At 47.4% G+C, this 12,811-nt stretch overlaps 1 protein-coding gene across 1 annotated transcript; it reads left to right on the plus strand.

The window, feature by feature from the left end:
• Positions 1 to 4,610: 4,610 nt before the first annotated feature.
• npas4l (neuronal PAS domain protein 4 like) lies at positions 4,611 to 12,606 on the plus strand. Its single transcript, XM_061223535.1, has 8 exons — positions 4,611 to 4,749; positions 5,873 to 6,036; positions 6,531 to 6,676; positions 7,489 to 7,588; positions 8,422 to 8,677; positions 9,902 to 10,011; positions 10,700 to 10,835; positions 11,250 to 12,606. Exons 1-8 carry the CDS (start codon positions 4,631 to 4,633, stop codon positions 12,604 to 12,606), a joined length of 2,388 nt encoding a protein of 795 aa, XP_061079519.1. The 5' UTR covers positions 4,611 to 4,630.
• Positions 12,607 to 12,811: the final 205 nt, after the last annotated feature.

The following is a 12,811-nucleotide window of genomic DNA, read 5'->3' on the forward strand; positions in this document are numbered from 1 at the left end:
GCATGTTCCCGTTCCTCATATCACAGCCCTCGGGGGCCACGTACTGCTGCTCATTTGCAGTCCCCCCACTATGAATCCTGCTAATCCGTTTGAGTCAATGATGTAAAGATAATTTAATTATTTGTAAAGATAATTTAATTATTTGTGAAGAAATTGGTATGAGAATCAGAAAGAGAGAGCCCGCCCTTCCGGGAACAGGGCTTCCTACTGAAGCTCAGGCGGCTTCTCAACAGACGTCCTAATCATTGCGGTTGATCCGCAAAATCGTCATACACGCGCAAGCATCCCCCTTTTTAAGGTGAGTCAAAAAAAAAAAAAAAAAAGAAACTGTTGATTTTAAGTTTCCCTGCTGTCAACATTAGATCGTTTTAAGGCGGCTTGTCGACTGCAGCTTTGGGATATCCCTCGGCTCGACAGTTTGCTCTCGTCTCTCAGCAGGACTGTCCCATGATGGCGGCGTTATCGTCAATGTTGAGTGCAACAGCTACTGGCAGCGACCACTTAGTCCCGCCCCGAGGGTCGTACACAGGAAACCGGCCCCAGCGCTGGTCCGTCTGGCCTCCGCCCGAGAGGTCAGCTTTAAGCGCTAACGTCAGGGAGAAGCTCGACAAAAAAACCTAATAAATTGCTTTCCAATTTCCCTTTTGGTTTAAAACCGCCAAACCCAGATCTTGAAAGCTAATACGCGCGCTTTACTCGGCTAATACGATCTGTGTGACAAGGAGTTGCACAGGTCAAAGGAAAGCAATTAACTTCTATTTTGCCATTTTCCCCCCGTAGATCTCTCTGTCGGGTTTACTCAGGGAAGTTTTTAGCTGCTTTCAAAGCAAAGCTCTTTTGGGAGAAGCAGAGGATGCGGACTAAACACTTCTCAAGGCTTCTTGAATACTGAGTGGAAGATTTGGAAATGCACAGCTAGTTTATGAAAACGCATTGACACCCAGCGGAGGAGTGCTCATTATCTAGCTCTTTGCCTTTTTACTGTTGAATGCGTCTCCCATCTCAGACTGACGCTGGCCGTTTATTTTGGAGCTTAGCCAGTGTATACTTGCCGTTTGTCTTGCAAAGTGACTCTTTAAGATTAAACAACTAAAAACTTCAAAAGCGAGTGTTGCCCCAAATGTACCCATATGATGTAATAGCCTTCCTTATTAAAATTTACTTTTTGGGAACTCGCAATGTAAGCGCATGGAAGCGCAAGGCACTGAAACAACCAATTTGTTTACAGTATGCGGGACATTCACACTTATACCAGCCCAAAAGTCAAGTTGTGACACAATCCATTTTTGGATTGTAACGGGCTAAATGGATCAAAGTCAACTATGCATGGTGAGGAAAAGCTGCTTTTGCTGGTAAAACGCAAACTGAAATAGGCCAACAACGTCAACTAGGCCTTTACCATAGACTGTATAAAAATAGGCCCCATACAATGGGTGACCAAGGCTCTGCCTGTTTCTAGATGCCACACTCTGCTCTTAATTTGTCAAGTAGTCCCACTCAGGCTAATTTATTGACATTTGATCTTGCCTTCCAATATGATGTGTTTTATTGTGGTCTCATCTACACTCTAAGAAAAGGTCCAAATGCTTGTCGCTGGGGCAGTAGCCTATAGGTACATAAGATTGTACCCCTAGCCAACCACATACAATTCTTTTCTTTTTTTTTTTTACCTTTTTTTGCTTGGAAAATGTACTAATTTGTACCCAAAGAGAATATTACTGTACGTTCAGGGTACATGTAATCCTTGTAGTGGGAAACTCAACCGAGTCCACAACCTGGGTGCCAGAACAGACGGGAGACATGACCTGGACGTGCAGCTACAGGGGTGGAGCGGTTACATGGTTACAGAGATCATAGCATGGAGAGGTTTGGTTGGTGTTTAGGGTCTGATGAGTTTTTCGGAGATCTCATGGAGTGGTTCCTGATAGCCGAGCACCAAAGGTTTTGAACCCTTCCGTCCCAGAGTGATGATGTCACTGATTACACAGAACACTGTGGGGCCTACCAGTAACAGCTGGCACTGAGTTTTAGTGGATAGTAGACCATGGGGGCCGGTCCACACACTTGAACAGGGTCTTAATAGGGGTCATATGGACCTCCTACCTTACCTGCTAGTTTAATACCTCACCTGTTACCATCTCAACCTACAGGCCAGCAGAGGATGGGCAGCCCCCCCCGCCCCCCCCACAACTGGGTTCCTCCTGAGATTTCTTCCCGTTTTTTTCTCATCACTGTTAGAGGGTTTCTCACCGCACCAGGGAGTTGTTTACCTCATGTGCAAGATCATCTGGGAGCTCAGGGCTGGTGTTTTCTTCCCTTCTGCTCTTCTGTAAACAACTCTGTGACGGTCGTCTGTGAAAAGACAGAAGTTAAAAAAAATAACATGCAATTGAATTTAATCGATAGGAGGACTGAGCCTTTTCAGTTTTTTTTGAGGACAACCTCTGAAACCCCCTTTATCCCCTCCCCCCACACACACACACTCAGCGTCTCTGAGAAGTCTTCCTCTCTGTAAGTGCTGACAGTAGTCTCCTCGGGGTCCCGTCAGGGCTCCGATGGCCCAGACTGACCATGGCTTCCCACCGACGCCAGTCGGCCCTTCAGTCAAACTTGACTGTGAGCGCTGAACCCCCCCCCCACCCATCCACCCCCACCCCACCCCACCCCACGGGACACCGCTGACACCACTCGTTATGAGACGGCCTGACGACAGCCACACCCAGGGGACCTGGGCGCCCCCTCTTGGCCAACCTCGTGTGGGTCTAGGTCCGTAACGCTGAGGGGGACCTGATAGACAATGGAATCGGGGTAATTCATGCTCCCTGATACTCAGAACAATGTTTTCAAAATCACTGAATTGACCATTCAGAATTCTGGTGTAGTGGTTAAGGTGCGTGACTGGGACCCGGACGGTTGGTGGATCGTGGTGTAGCCACAATAAGATCTGCACAGCTGTTGGGCCCTTCAGCTAAGCCCTTAACCCCAAATTGCTCCAAGGGGGGATAGCCCACTGCTTAGTCTAAGCAATTGTAAGTCACTTTGGATAAAAGCATCAGCTAAATAACAAATAAAATGCAACTTAGCTCAAAATATGAAAACGTAAAAGGACAAAAACTTCACCAGTTCATCTCTCCATTGATGGCCATACGTGTGCTGTTTTATTCCATACATGTGCTGTTTTATTCCAAAAGACTTTATAACTCTGTTTGGGCTAAGTAGGCTAGTAGAATCACAGTCCGATTATCATTGGACAGAGTCGAAGTATCGCTGAACACGTTGACATCTAGCACACAGCTTTTTTACTGCAGTATCGGAGATGAGAAATTGATTTGCAGATCAAAACGCCATAATTAGAAATTCAATGAACGTTTTAGGTGGTGAGATGCCTGTAGACAATATAATCTTTAAAAAAATTAAAAAAAATTCTCGTTGCAAGAATTGAACATCATCAGCCAAAAACGATCGAAGAAATGTGCTACGTCTTAACCACACCTTGCGCAAAGTTAAACTAAGAATACGTATAGAAGATGGCCTACTGTGCAGTGCAGTGACTGGTATTGCAGACTTCGACGAATGCATTCTTTATCCCGTGAGTGCATGTTGAGCATATGCATGAGAAATTCACAGGCATGTGGCTTCTGATTGGATCATATTTACCACGATCTGCCGATAGTTACAGCCACCACAGTATAGCCATTTATTTTAAAATTAGCACACAGTGGAGAATGATTACAGATCACATTTCCTTCTGTTTACTCATTACTAATTAATTCATTCCTTTATTTTGGGATGATCGAATAGCCCACAGCTCATGAATAAATAAGGAGTCACCGATAACGCGTTAAATAAACATGATTAAAAACGCACGAGCTACATCACACACACAAAAAAAGATAATCAGTCTGTAAATTAACAATAATAGCCTACACGATATATTAGCGATACTACGCATTATTCGTGATGTTTGATGTTTACTTGTTTGTATTTGTTTAAGCCAAGCCAGGGACTGGCCAGTCACCCGTAGCCAGTGCCGTTGTTGATTACCAGACGTCACTTTTTTTGGAAGTGATGCCAGTCCTCCTCCCCGCTGGGGTAGACTGCGCGCTTATTTTTAGAGTACCGTGACTAAAAATATCCCACCGCTTGTCATTGCGTCACAGCAAGTAACATTAGTGGGTTTTTTCCCCCCCCTTCTCCCTCCCTCTCTCTCTCGTAGTACGCTCATTTTCTAAACAAAGATATCAGGTTGTGGTCTAGCTCATCTATAAAAGGACGGGCAATCCGTCGACAGGACACAGATGACCACCCCAAGGTAAGGAGCAACGAAAGATTCATCCCGAACTGATACTGAGCTGACACAAGGATGCACGCTATTTGTTCTGTTTTTAATGTCTGAAATGTCTTTAATTAATTTACTTATATTAGTTTAAAAAACGAATTAATTATCCTAAATATATATAATTTCTTCAGCACGGTTAACTCACTTGGGTAGTTTTATAACATTATTTCAAACAGATGGACATTGTCCAGACTAGTACCAATGAAGACTACATAAAAAAAATAAAAAAAAAACATTTACACGTTTTTTCAACCAATTTATTATTGTTTTTAGCGCTATAGCTGAGAGAAAATGACGGTATGCTGCGATTCCAGTCCAGCGAGCGGCAAAGGCGGATCTTCTCCCTGCTCGTCTCCGCGCGCCACTGACGCCAGCGTCAATCGGAGAAAAGTTCCGTGCAAGAGGTACAGGTGAGTTCCTCTTCTGTGCCGGGCTGGATACCCGATAACTTTCAAGATTATTAGTCCTGCGATTGTCTGTCACAGCGTCCTTTTACATTACTTTTGAGGTCGACATGTGCGGCTACAAATACAGATTGTGTTTGGTGCTTATCAGTGTTTCCAAATGACAAATGCGAGTATATATTGGTGACGCTATATTGCATATTGGTTTAATATACTGTCTGAATATTTTCTAATTTGGTTAAAGAACCGAGTGCTTCGATATACCTGTAGTGTCTGATAGTTACTTTTTTATTATATAAAAAAATGAGTTAGTGCATAAATAAGTTGTTTCACGGGATTTTGATATTGTACTTTTCGGGTGTCTGTCATTTTGATCTATGAACTTTGAACCTTGCTTTTTTTTTTTTTTTTTTTTTGCTGTGTTAGGATGTGAAAGCATTGAAGATCATATAATGATATGTTATTTAGCTGACGCTTTTATCCAAAGCGACTTTCAGTTAATTGGACTAAGCAGGGGACGATCCCCCATGGAGCGATGCAGGGTTCAGGGCCTTGCTCAAGGAGGCCACAGCTGCACCGATCTTATTGTGGCTACACCGGGGCTTGAACCACCGACCTTCTGGGTCCCAGTCATGTACCTTAGCCACTAGGCTACAGGCTGCCTCGGTTCCTTTGCCCTAGTTCTTTCCACAGAGGAATCATTCTCTTTATTGTCATTCCTAACAAACCGAAAAGAGAGGGAAGAATCGTGGGCAATCGTACAAGCTCATTGGCTGTAGTCCTGTAACGTGGCGACAGGAACCGATGCGCTATAAATGGTCGACATTTATATAGCGCCTTTATCCAAAGCGCTGTACAATTGATGCTTCTCATTCGCCCATTGATACACGCACTCGCACACCGACGGCGATTGGCTGCCATGCAAGGCGCCGACCAGCTCATCAGGAGCATTTGGGGGTCAGGGGTCTTGCTCAGGGACACTTCGACACAGCCCGGGCGGGGGATCAAACCGGCAACCCTCCGACTGCCAGACGACCGCTCTTACTGCTCAGGCAGCGGACGGGGGGGGGAGACGGATATGGCGTTTTGCCGCCGTGTTTCCTGACACCTCTGCGATGGTCTCACGCAGGTCGACCAAGGGGGCGTCCAAGGCCCGGAGGGACCACATCAACTCCGAGATCAGGAGCATGCGCCACCTGCTGCCCATCGGGCGGGAGGACCAGGAGCGCCTCTCCTACCTGCACTCCATGTCGGCCATCTGCACCTACGTCAGGAAGTCCCTCTTCTTCCAGGGTAAGAGATCGCTTCTGCTCACGGCTCGAGCAGAGTATCTACAGGGCTTTTTATTGGGGCCAGACACTGTGTTTTTTTAGCTCTGAAGTATAGATTCATTGCATGGTGAAATATTGGGTGTTCACACACATGCGCACACACACACACAGTCCTTGTTGCTCTGAAGTGCAGATCCATGGTGAGTTCTTTGGGGGTTGGCACACATGCGCTGTCTTTGTAATGCTGAAGTACAAGTTCTTGGTTATCAAAAAAAAATGTGCCCCTAATTTTGACTGCACAATTAAGTTTTTATTATGTCTCAGCAGTGCTGTTTGGTGACTTTAGCAAATGGCAGAAGTAACTTGCAAGCACAAAATGTGTCATGCAAAAGAAAAGTGGTTGTTAAGTAAACTCTAGTTTTTAAGTGGAAGTTTAAGGACGGACGTTGACTGACTGCAGGCCTGGCGTTGCTACAGCACTGCATGCTAACCCGCCCTGGTCCCTGTCTCTCTCAGGCCTGCAGCCTGAGGAAGGAGAGAGCTCCTCTGGGCTGTATGCGGGCTTCCTGCAGGCCCTGCCTGGCTTCATCATGGCGATGACCAGCGAGGGGAAGCTCATCTACGTGTCAGAGAACGTGTTCGAGTACCTGGGCCTGTCAATGGTGAGTCTATCTCGTATGGACATGTGTATTTATTTAAACCACAGTCCGGTCTTATCTGAAAAGGGCCAGTGTGGGTGCAGGTTTTTGTTTTAGTCCAGCTCTACAACACCTGGGGTCTGTTCCACAGAGCAGGGTTACTGAGCTAGCTGGATAACTGCTCAAAGTAAAACCCAGAATGGCTCTTTTTACTTCAGTCCATGTTCCAGATTTTGGCAGGGCCCGGGTCAGTGCAATTATCCAGCTAACTCAGTAATCCTGCTTTGTGGGTTTTACTCAGTGCAGTTATCCAGCTAACTCAGTAATCCAGCTTTGTGGGTTTTACTCAGTGCAGTTATCCAGCTAACTCAGTAATCCTGCTCTGTGGAACAGGCCCCTAATTCCACAAATTCAATCAAGTAGATTCAAGTGTGGTAGTGCTGGGCTAAAACCCCGGCCCTTTGCAGATAAGGCTGAAAACCCCTCAGCGCAGCTCCGTAAAACTGTCTGCTTTGAGCTGGTGTGATAAAGTCCAGGTTTGATGCAGTGCTAGATATTTATCGCTGTCAATAAATCACAGCTTTACAACTTTTGGCTGTAAAGTTTTATTTTTTATATATATTTTACCAAGGAATTATATATGACCACGATACGTACTGTATTATGAAGTAAGTAGCCCTTCTGAGCATACACATATTGTAATATGAAAGTTTTGCTGCATCTTTGATATTACTGTATTACTGTAGGTCTTTTTAAAACGTATTTTGCCACGATATTTTATATTTATTGCTGAAATGAATAACTGGTGGATCCGGCTGTTTTCTTTCTCCCTCCAGGTGGATCTGCTTCAAGGAGACAGTTTCTATTCCATGGTGGAGAGGAAGGAGGTGAACATGGTGAAATCACAGCTGGAGGATCGCAGTGCTGAAGCAGTGGGTAAGAGCTCAAATAAAACTTTTTCGACCGATTGAGGTGTGAGATCACCAACACACGATTAGAATGTTCTTCACTGAACATTCCAATGCTGATGTAACAGTCGCTAGCAATGGAGTTCTAGAACACTGGCTGTTCGAAGCCGCATGCTAGCATACTACTCATACTAAATCGCAGGCTGATTTTCAGTGGAATATAGCACGAGTAGTATGCGGTTTTGAACACAGCCTTCAAGAAAACTTTTGTTTTAAAGGGGGTGAAAGGACAACCACCTCTGCCCCGAAGAGCCTCATATCAGCAGAGGTGGAAAATCCAGTTTCAGAAAGCTTAAATGCTAATTATGAGAATATCAGCCAGGAAGTAGAACTAATCAGCTGGCTAATCAGTTCATGGCACGTGGCAGGACCTTTCCTTTCTGACCCCTGGACTTTCCACCTCTGCATGTCAGCTCATGAATTAAAAATACACACCGCCTTCAGTTATCGCCCTGGCACGCTCAAGGGCTCAAGTGGTGCTCATTCACGGTGTTGTTGTGTCTTCCTGACTTCTATTCGGAAGACCGATGAATTGATAGCTGTGAGGTTGTATAGTCAGGGAATTTGTTTTTCATTTAATTTTGTCAGAAGGTATCCTTTATTGCTGCAAATTTACCGGCGCTGAAAACGAAGTATAGAATATAGCAGTGTAGTAATAAGTAGAATTTCTCATGCCCTAAACTCTTTCGTAACCGCATGAGTACAGGGCCTCCATAATACCTGTAAGGTGGTCGGTCTTCAGTTATTGTTGAACGGCAGCGTGGGTACGAGTGACGTGCGTTCTCCTCCCGGCTCCCCCAGAAAAAGCCTTCGTGTGTCGGATGCACGCCTCCAAAGCGTTCCGCGTGCGACAGGGCGGCAGCTGCACCGTGCTGGTCCGGGGGCGCTTCCAGCCCCCCCCGCCGTCCTCAGCGGGGCGCCCCGAGCTGGACGGGGCCTTCGTGGCCCTCTGCACCCCGACAGTCAACAGGCTGAAGGACGACGACCTCCGCGAGCTCGGCCAGACCTTCCGCACCACCCATCGGCTCGACATGGCGGTCGCGCACGCGTGCGAGAGGTACGTGGACGCGGGGGGGACACCGTGGGGTGCAGCGTTTACATCAGGGATCTCGAATTTTACAAATCCAGCCCAGGTTTTCTTTTCATCTGGGTAATTAGTGATTCTGATTGGCCAGACTGTCTTCACACCTGACTCCCAGGTTAAAGGGAGGGTGGAAAAACAGTAGTTCTCGGCCCTTGAGGACCGTGAGTTTGCTGATCCCTGGTTTACACTGAGCACTTAACTGGATAATCGACCGCTTCAGCTGATCATTTATCCCCCCCAGGGGATATTCTATCCCCCAGGGGTGTTTTACAGAGCAGGATTACTGAGTTAGCTGGATCAATGGGCCCTGTTTCACAAAGCAGGATTACTGAGTTAGCTGGATCAATGGGCCCTGTTTCACAAAGCAGGATTACTGAGTTAGCTGGATAACTGGGCTCCATTTCACAAAGCAGGATGACTGAGTTAGCTGGATAACTGGGCCCTGCTTCACAAAGCAGGATTACTGAGTTAGCTGGATAACTGGGCTCCATTTCACAAAGCAGGATGACTGAGTTAGCTGGATAACCGGGCCCCATTTCACAAAGCAGGATGACTGAGTTAGCTGGATAACTTGGCCCTGTTTCACAAAGCAGGGTTACTGAGTTAGCTGGATCAATGGGCCCTGTTTCACAAAGCAGGGTTACTGAGTTAGCTGGATCAATGGGCCCTGTTTCACAAAGCAGGATTACTGTGTTAGCTGGATAACTGGGCCCTGCTTCACAAAGCAGGATGATTGAGTTAGCTGGATAACTGGGCTCCATTTCACAAAGCAGGATGACTGAGTTAGCTGGATAACTGGGCCCTGCTTCACAAAGCAGGATGATTGAGTTAGCTGGATAACTGGGCCCCATTTCACAAAGCAGGATGACTGAGTTAGCTGGACAACTGGGCCCCATTTCACAAAGCAGGATGATTGAGTTAGCTGGATCAATGGGCTAAGTAAAACCTGGAACAGCTATTTTTATTTAAGTCCATGTTCCGGATTTTGGAGGGCTCCAGGTTTTACATAGTGAAGTTATCCAGCTACCTCAGTAATCCTGCTTTGAATAAATAGTAATCCTGGGTCCAGGAACAGGTTTGAGGTAGTACAGATGTGCAATAATAAATAATAATAATAATAATAATAATAATAATAATAATCCTTTTGAAAATTCAGATTTTTACTTATTTTTTGTACTCTTTTCTCTGTTGTTTCAGTACGCCATTTTATCTTGGCTACTCGTCGGAGGACATGATTGGTCGATCCTGGTACAACCTTCTGCACCCAGCGGACCTCAATTTAGGGATAGAGGCACACAAGGTTTTGTGTAAGTGTTGAAATGAGCCATGAGCAAGCGCCCAAATGGAAAATAAAAAATGTTTTATTTCTGACCCATGCACGCCTTTGCACATACTCTGCAAATGAGTCAGTCACCAAGCATGAGGTTGATTTGCTTTGGGCTTTGTCAATTCAAGAAAGAAATGAGAAGTGAATGCATTAATTAAAAAATTATTGTGGGATTAGTATGGGCATTTTTTATCATTTCATGGACATAATTAATTTACTGAGTCGACTGGACTGAAATTGAATTGATTGCTACCCTGTCCATTACACACAGCACTCAGTTCTGAAAGCATCATCTAAAGCCATTATGTTTTTTTGTTTGGGAGTTTGAGTTCTGAGTGAGTTCTGAGTGAGTTCTGAGTGAGTTCTGAGTGAGTTCTGAGTGAGTTCTGAATGAGTTCTGGGTGAGTTTTCAGCGAGTTTTGAATAAGTTTTGAGTGATTCTTTAGTGATTTTTGAGTGAGTTTTGATTAAGTTCTGAGTGAGTTCTGAGTAACTTTTGAGTGAGTTTTGAGTGAGATTTGAGTGAGATGTGAGTGATTTTTTAATTGAGTTTTGAGTAAGTATTGAATGAGTTTTGAGTGAGGTTTGAGTAAGTATTGGGTGAGTTTTGAGTGAGTTTTGAGTAAGTATTGGGTGAGTTTTGAGTGAGTTCTTCTCTTGGTCCACAGTGCAGGTGGATGACGGGACACCAGTGGAGATGGTGCTCAGGCTCCAGTGCAGGGATCTCTCCTGGAAACGGCTGTACGTTCGAGCTGCAAAGGACTCTGGGAAGCAGACTGTGATCTGCACCAATCATATCATCAGGTACAGCCAAGACATCTGCAAGCAAAAGCTGTTTTACCACCTATGGGAACACCACTGATTCTCCTACACATCCAACTCTTAAGGCCCGGCCACACCAAGAACTATAACTATAAACGGTAGCTTATAAGGATAACAATGTGAGCATCCACACTGATGAACGATATCGTTCTGTAAATAGGATATTTTGAACCTGACACCCTGTAAATTCAGAGGGATTTTGATTTGCTATCGTTTGACCCTGTCGATGTTGTTATACTTGTGGTGTGGACTCCGCTATCCAAATTACTTGAAACAATTTTTAAAACAATATATCCACAGTTGTAATTGTAATTCTTGGTGTGAAAGGGCCTTTAACCAGGAGTATTTGATAATATGCAATCTTTAACAGACATTCTTTTCCAATGCTTTTTGCAGTGAAACAGAGGCGGAGTTCCTGGTGCAGAAAATCTACACCGACATCCACGGACTCTCCGGATTCACCCAGCTTCAGAATTGCCCCCAGAGACCCGCGATGCCCCACGTCTGCCCGTGTCAGGGCAACGGCACCGTCGCGGGGCTAAAGAGACCGAGGTTACCCAGCAGTCCGAGCGAGCAGCCCCAAAACAAAACCAGCAGGCTCGAGGACCCCGGGGAGTCCGACTCAGTTCCGACCAGCCGGGCTTGTGCCGGGGGCAGTTCCCCGGACGACCACCAGATGGCGACGTCTCCGACCTCGTCCCACAGCCCCGCTCCCTCCCATTCGCCCCCCGCGCAGGAAGACGAGGCAGAGTCGGACTTCCTGCTGGACATCTGCTACTACACCGAAGACCTGCTGTCACTTCCTGTCTACCTCCCCTTCCAGGACTCCCGCTGCGGATCGTCCGGCCCCCTGCCCGCCTCCGACGCCCTCCAGCCAATCGCAGGCCACGGCTTCCCTCCGAGTGACGTCGGCGGGACGTCTCCTAGCCCCTCACCCTCGTACGAATTCCCAAGCTGCCCCGCTGACGCGCGATTGGTCCCTGACTGCCTACCCACCCCCGACGCCGCCAGCGACGGGCTGTCGGACTGCTCCTTCCACCCGGAGCCCCTCCTCCAGCCCGCAGACGAGGCAGGGAGCTCTTACTTCATCCCGCTGCCCGACCCCGCCACGCCGATGACCTCCGACCTCTCCCCCACGCCGGGCGCGGTCAGCGGCAGCGTAGCGTTCCCGTACAGCGAGAAGGAGCGGCGGGAGATCAGCGTCCTCGCCCGGCAGATCTCCTCGTTGGCCAGCAGCTTCGACACGTACCGCTCCGCGGGCCAGGCCCGAAGCCTGGGGAACGGGTACAAGAAGGCCCCCGCGGACCGCGGTGGCTGTGGGAGAGCCTCCGACCTGACCGCCCCGGGGGCTGGCGCCGCAGGCCGAATGTTCAGCTGGTCGCAGTCGACACTGCACCCGGTCAAACCGGAGCTGGTTCTGGACGAGGGCGTCATCGACAGCATCCTAAAGGATCTGGAGCGGGTTCCCGGGGGAGACGCGCTGCCCTGCTCCAGGCCCGTCTCCAGCTGTGGTCCGGGGGTCGGTGTTGGGCCCAGGAGTGGCCAGCAGACCCTGGGTGCTGCGGACGTACTCTCCTTCGCTGCCCTGGTGGAGGACCTATCCCGCGAGCAGCCACCAGGCGGCGCCACTGCAATGGACACGCACATCCTGCCACCAGGACTCCGAGAGAACATTGAGTTGAATCAACTCAACCACTTCTTACGCAGGGACCTCCAGCATGGTACAAGTACAGTCAGATATGCCCAGGTGTAGCTGAGGCACATCATGTGCCCACACACACACACACACACACACGTGTAAACACATGCATGGACACACACACGTAGGCACGCACACATGCACACACGTACACATGCATGCACACACATAGGTGCACACACACACACACACACACACACACACACACGCAACAATAAAGGTTATCAAGAGCCAAGTTATCATACTAATTCTCTCTCCT

Source organism: Conger conger, chromosome 2 (genome assembly GCF_963514075.1).
Source record: "Conger conger chromosome 2, fConCon1.1, whole genome shotgun sequence".
Taxonomy (NCBI): domain Eukaryota; kingdom Metazoa; phylum Chordata; class Actinopteri; order Anguilliformes; family Congridae; genus Conger; species Conger conger.

Coding starts and splice junctions, on each gene's coding strand:
- npas4l (XM_061223535.1), top strand. CDS start 4,631: ATGACGGTATGCTGCGATTCCAGTCCAGCGAGCGGCAAAGGCGGATCT. Junction 4,750..5,872: donor GTTCCGTGCAAGAGGTACAG/GTGAGTTCCTCT, acceptor GGTCTCACGCAG/GTCGACCAAGGGGGCGTCCA. Junction 7,589..8,421: donor TCGCAGTGCTGAAGCAGTGG/GTAAGAGCTCAA, acceptor CGGCTCCCCCAG/AAAAAGCCTTCGTGTGTCGG.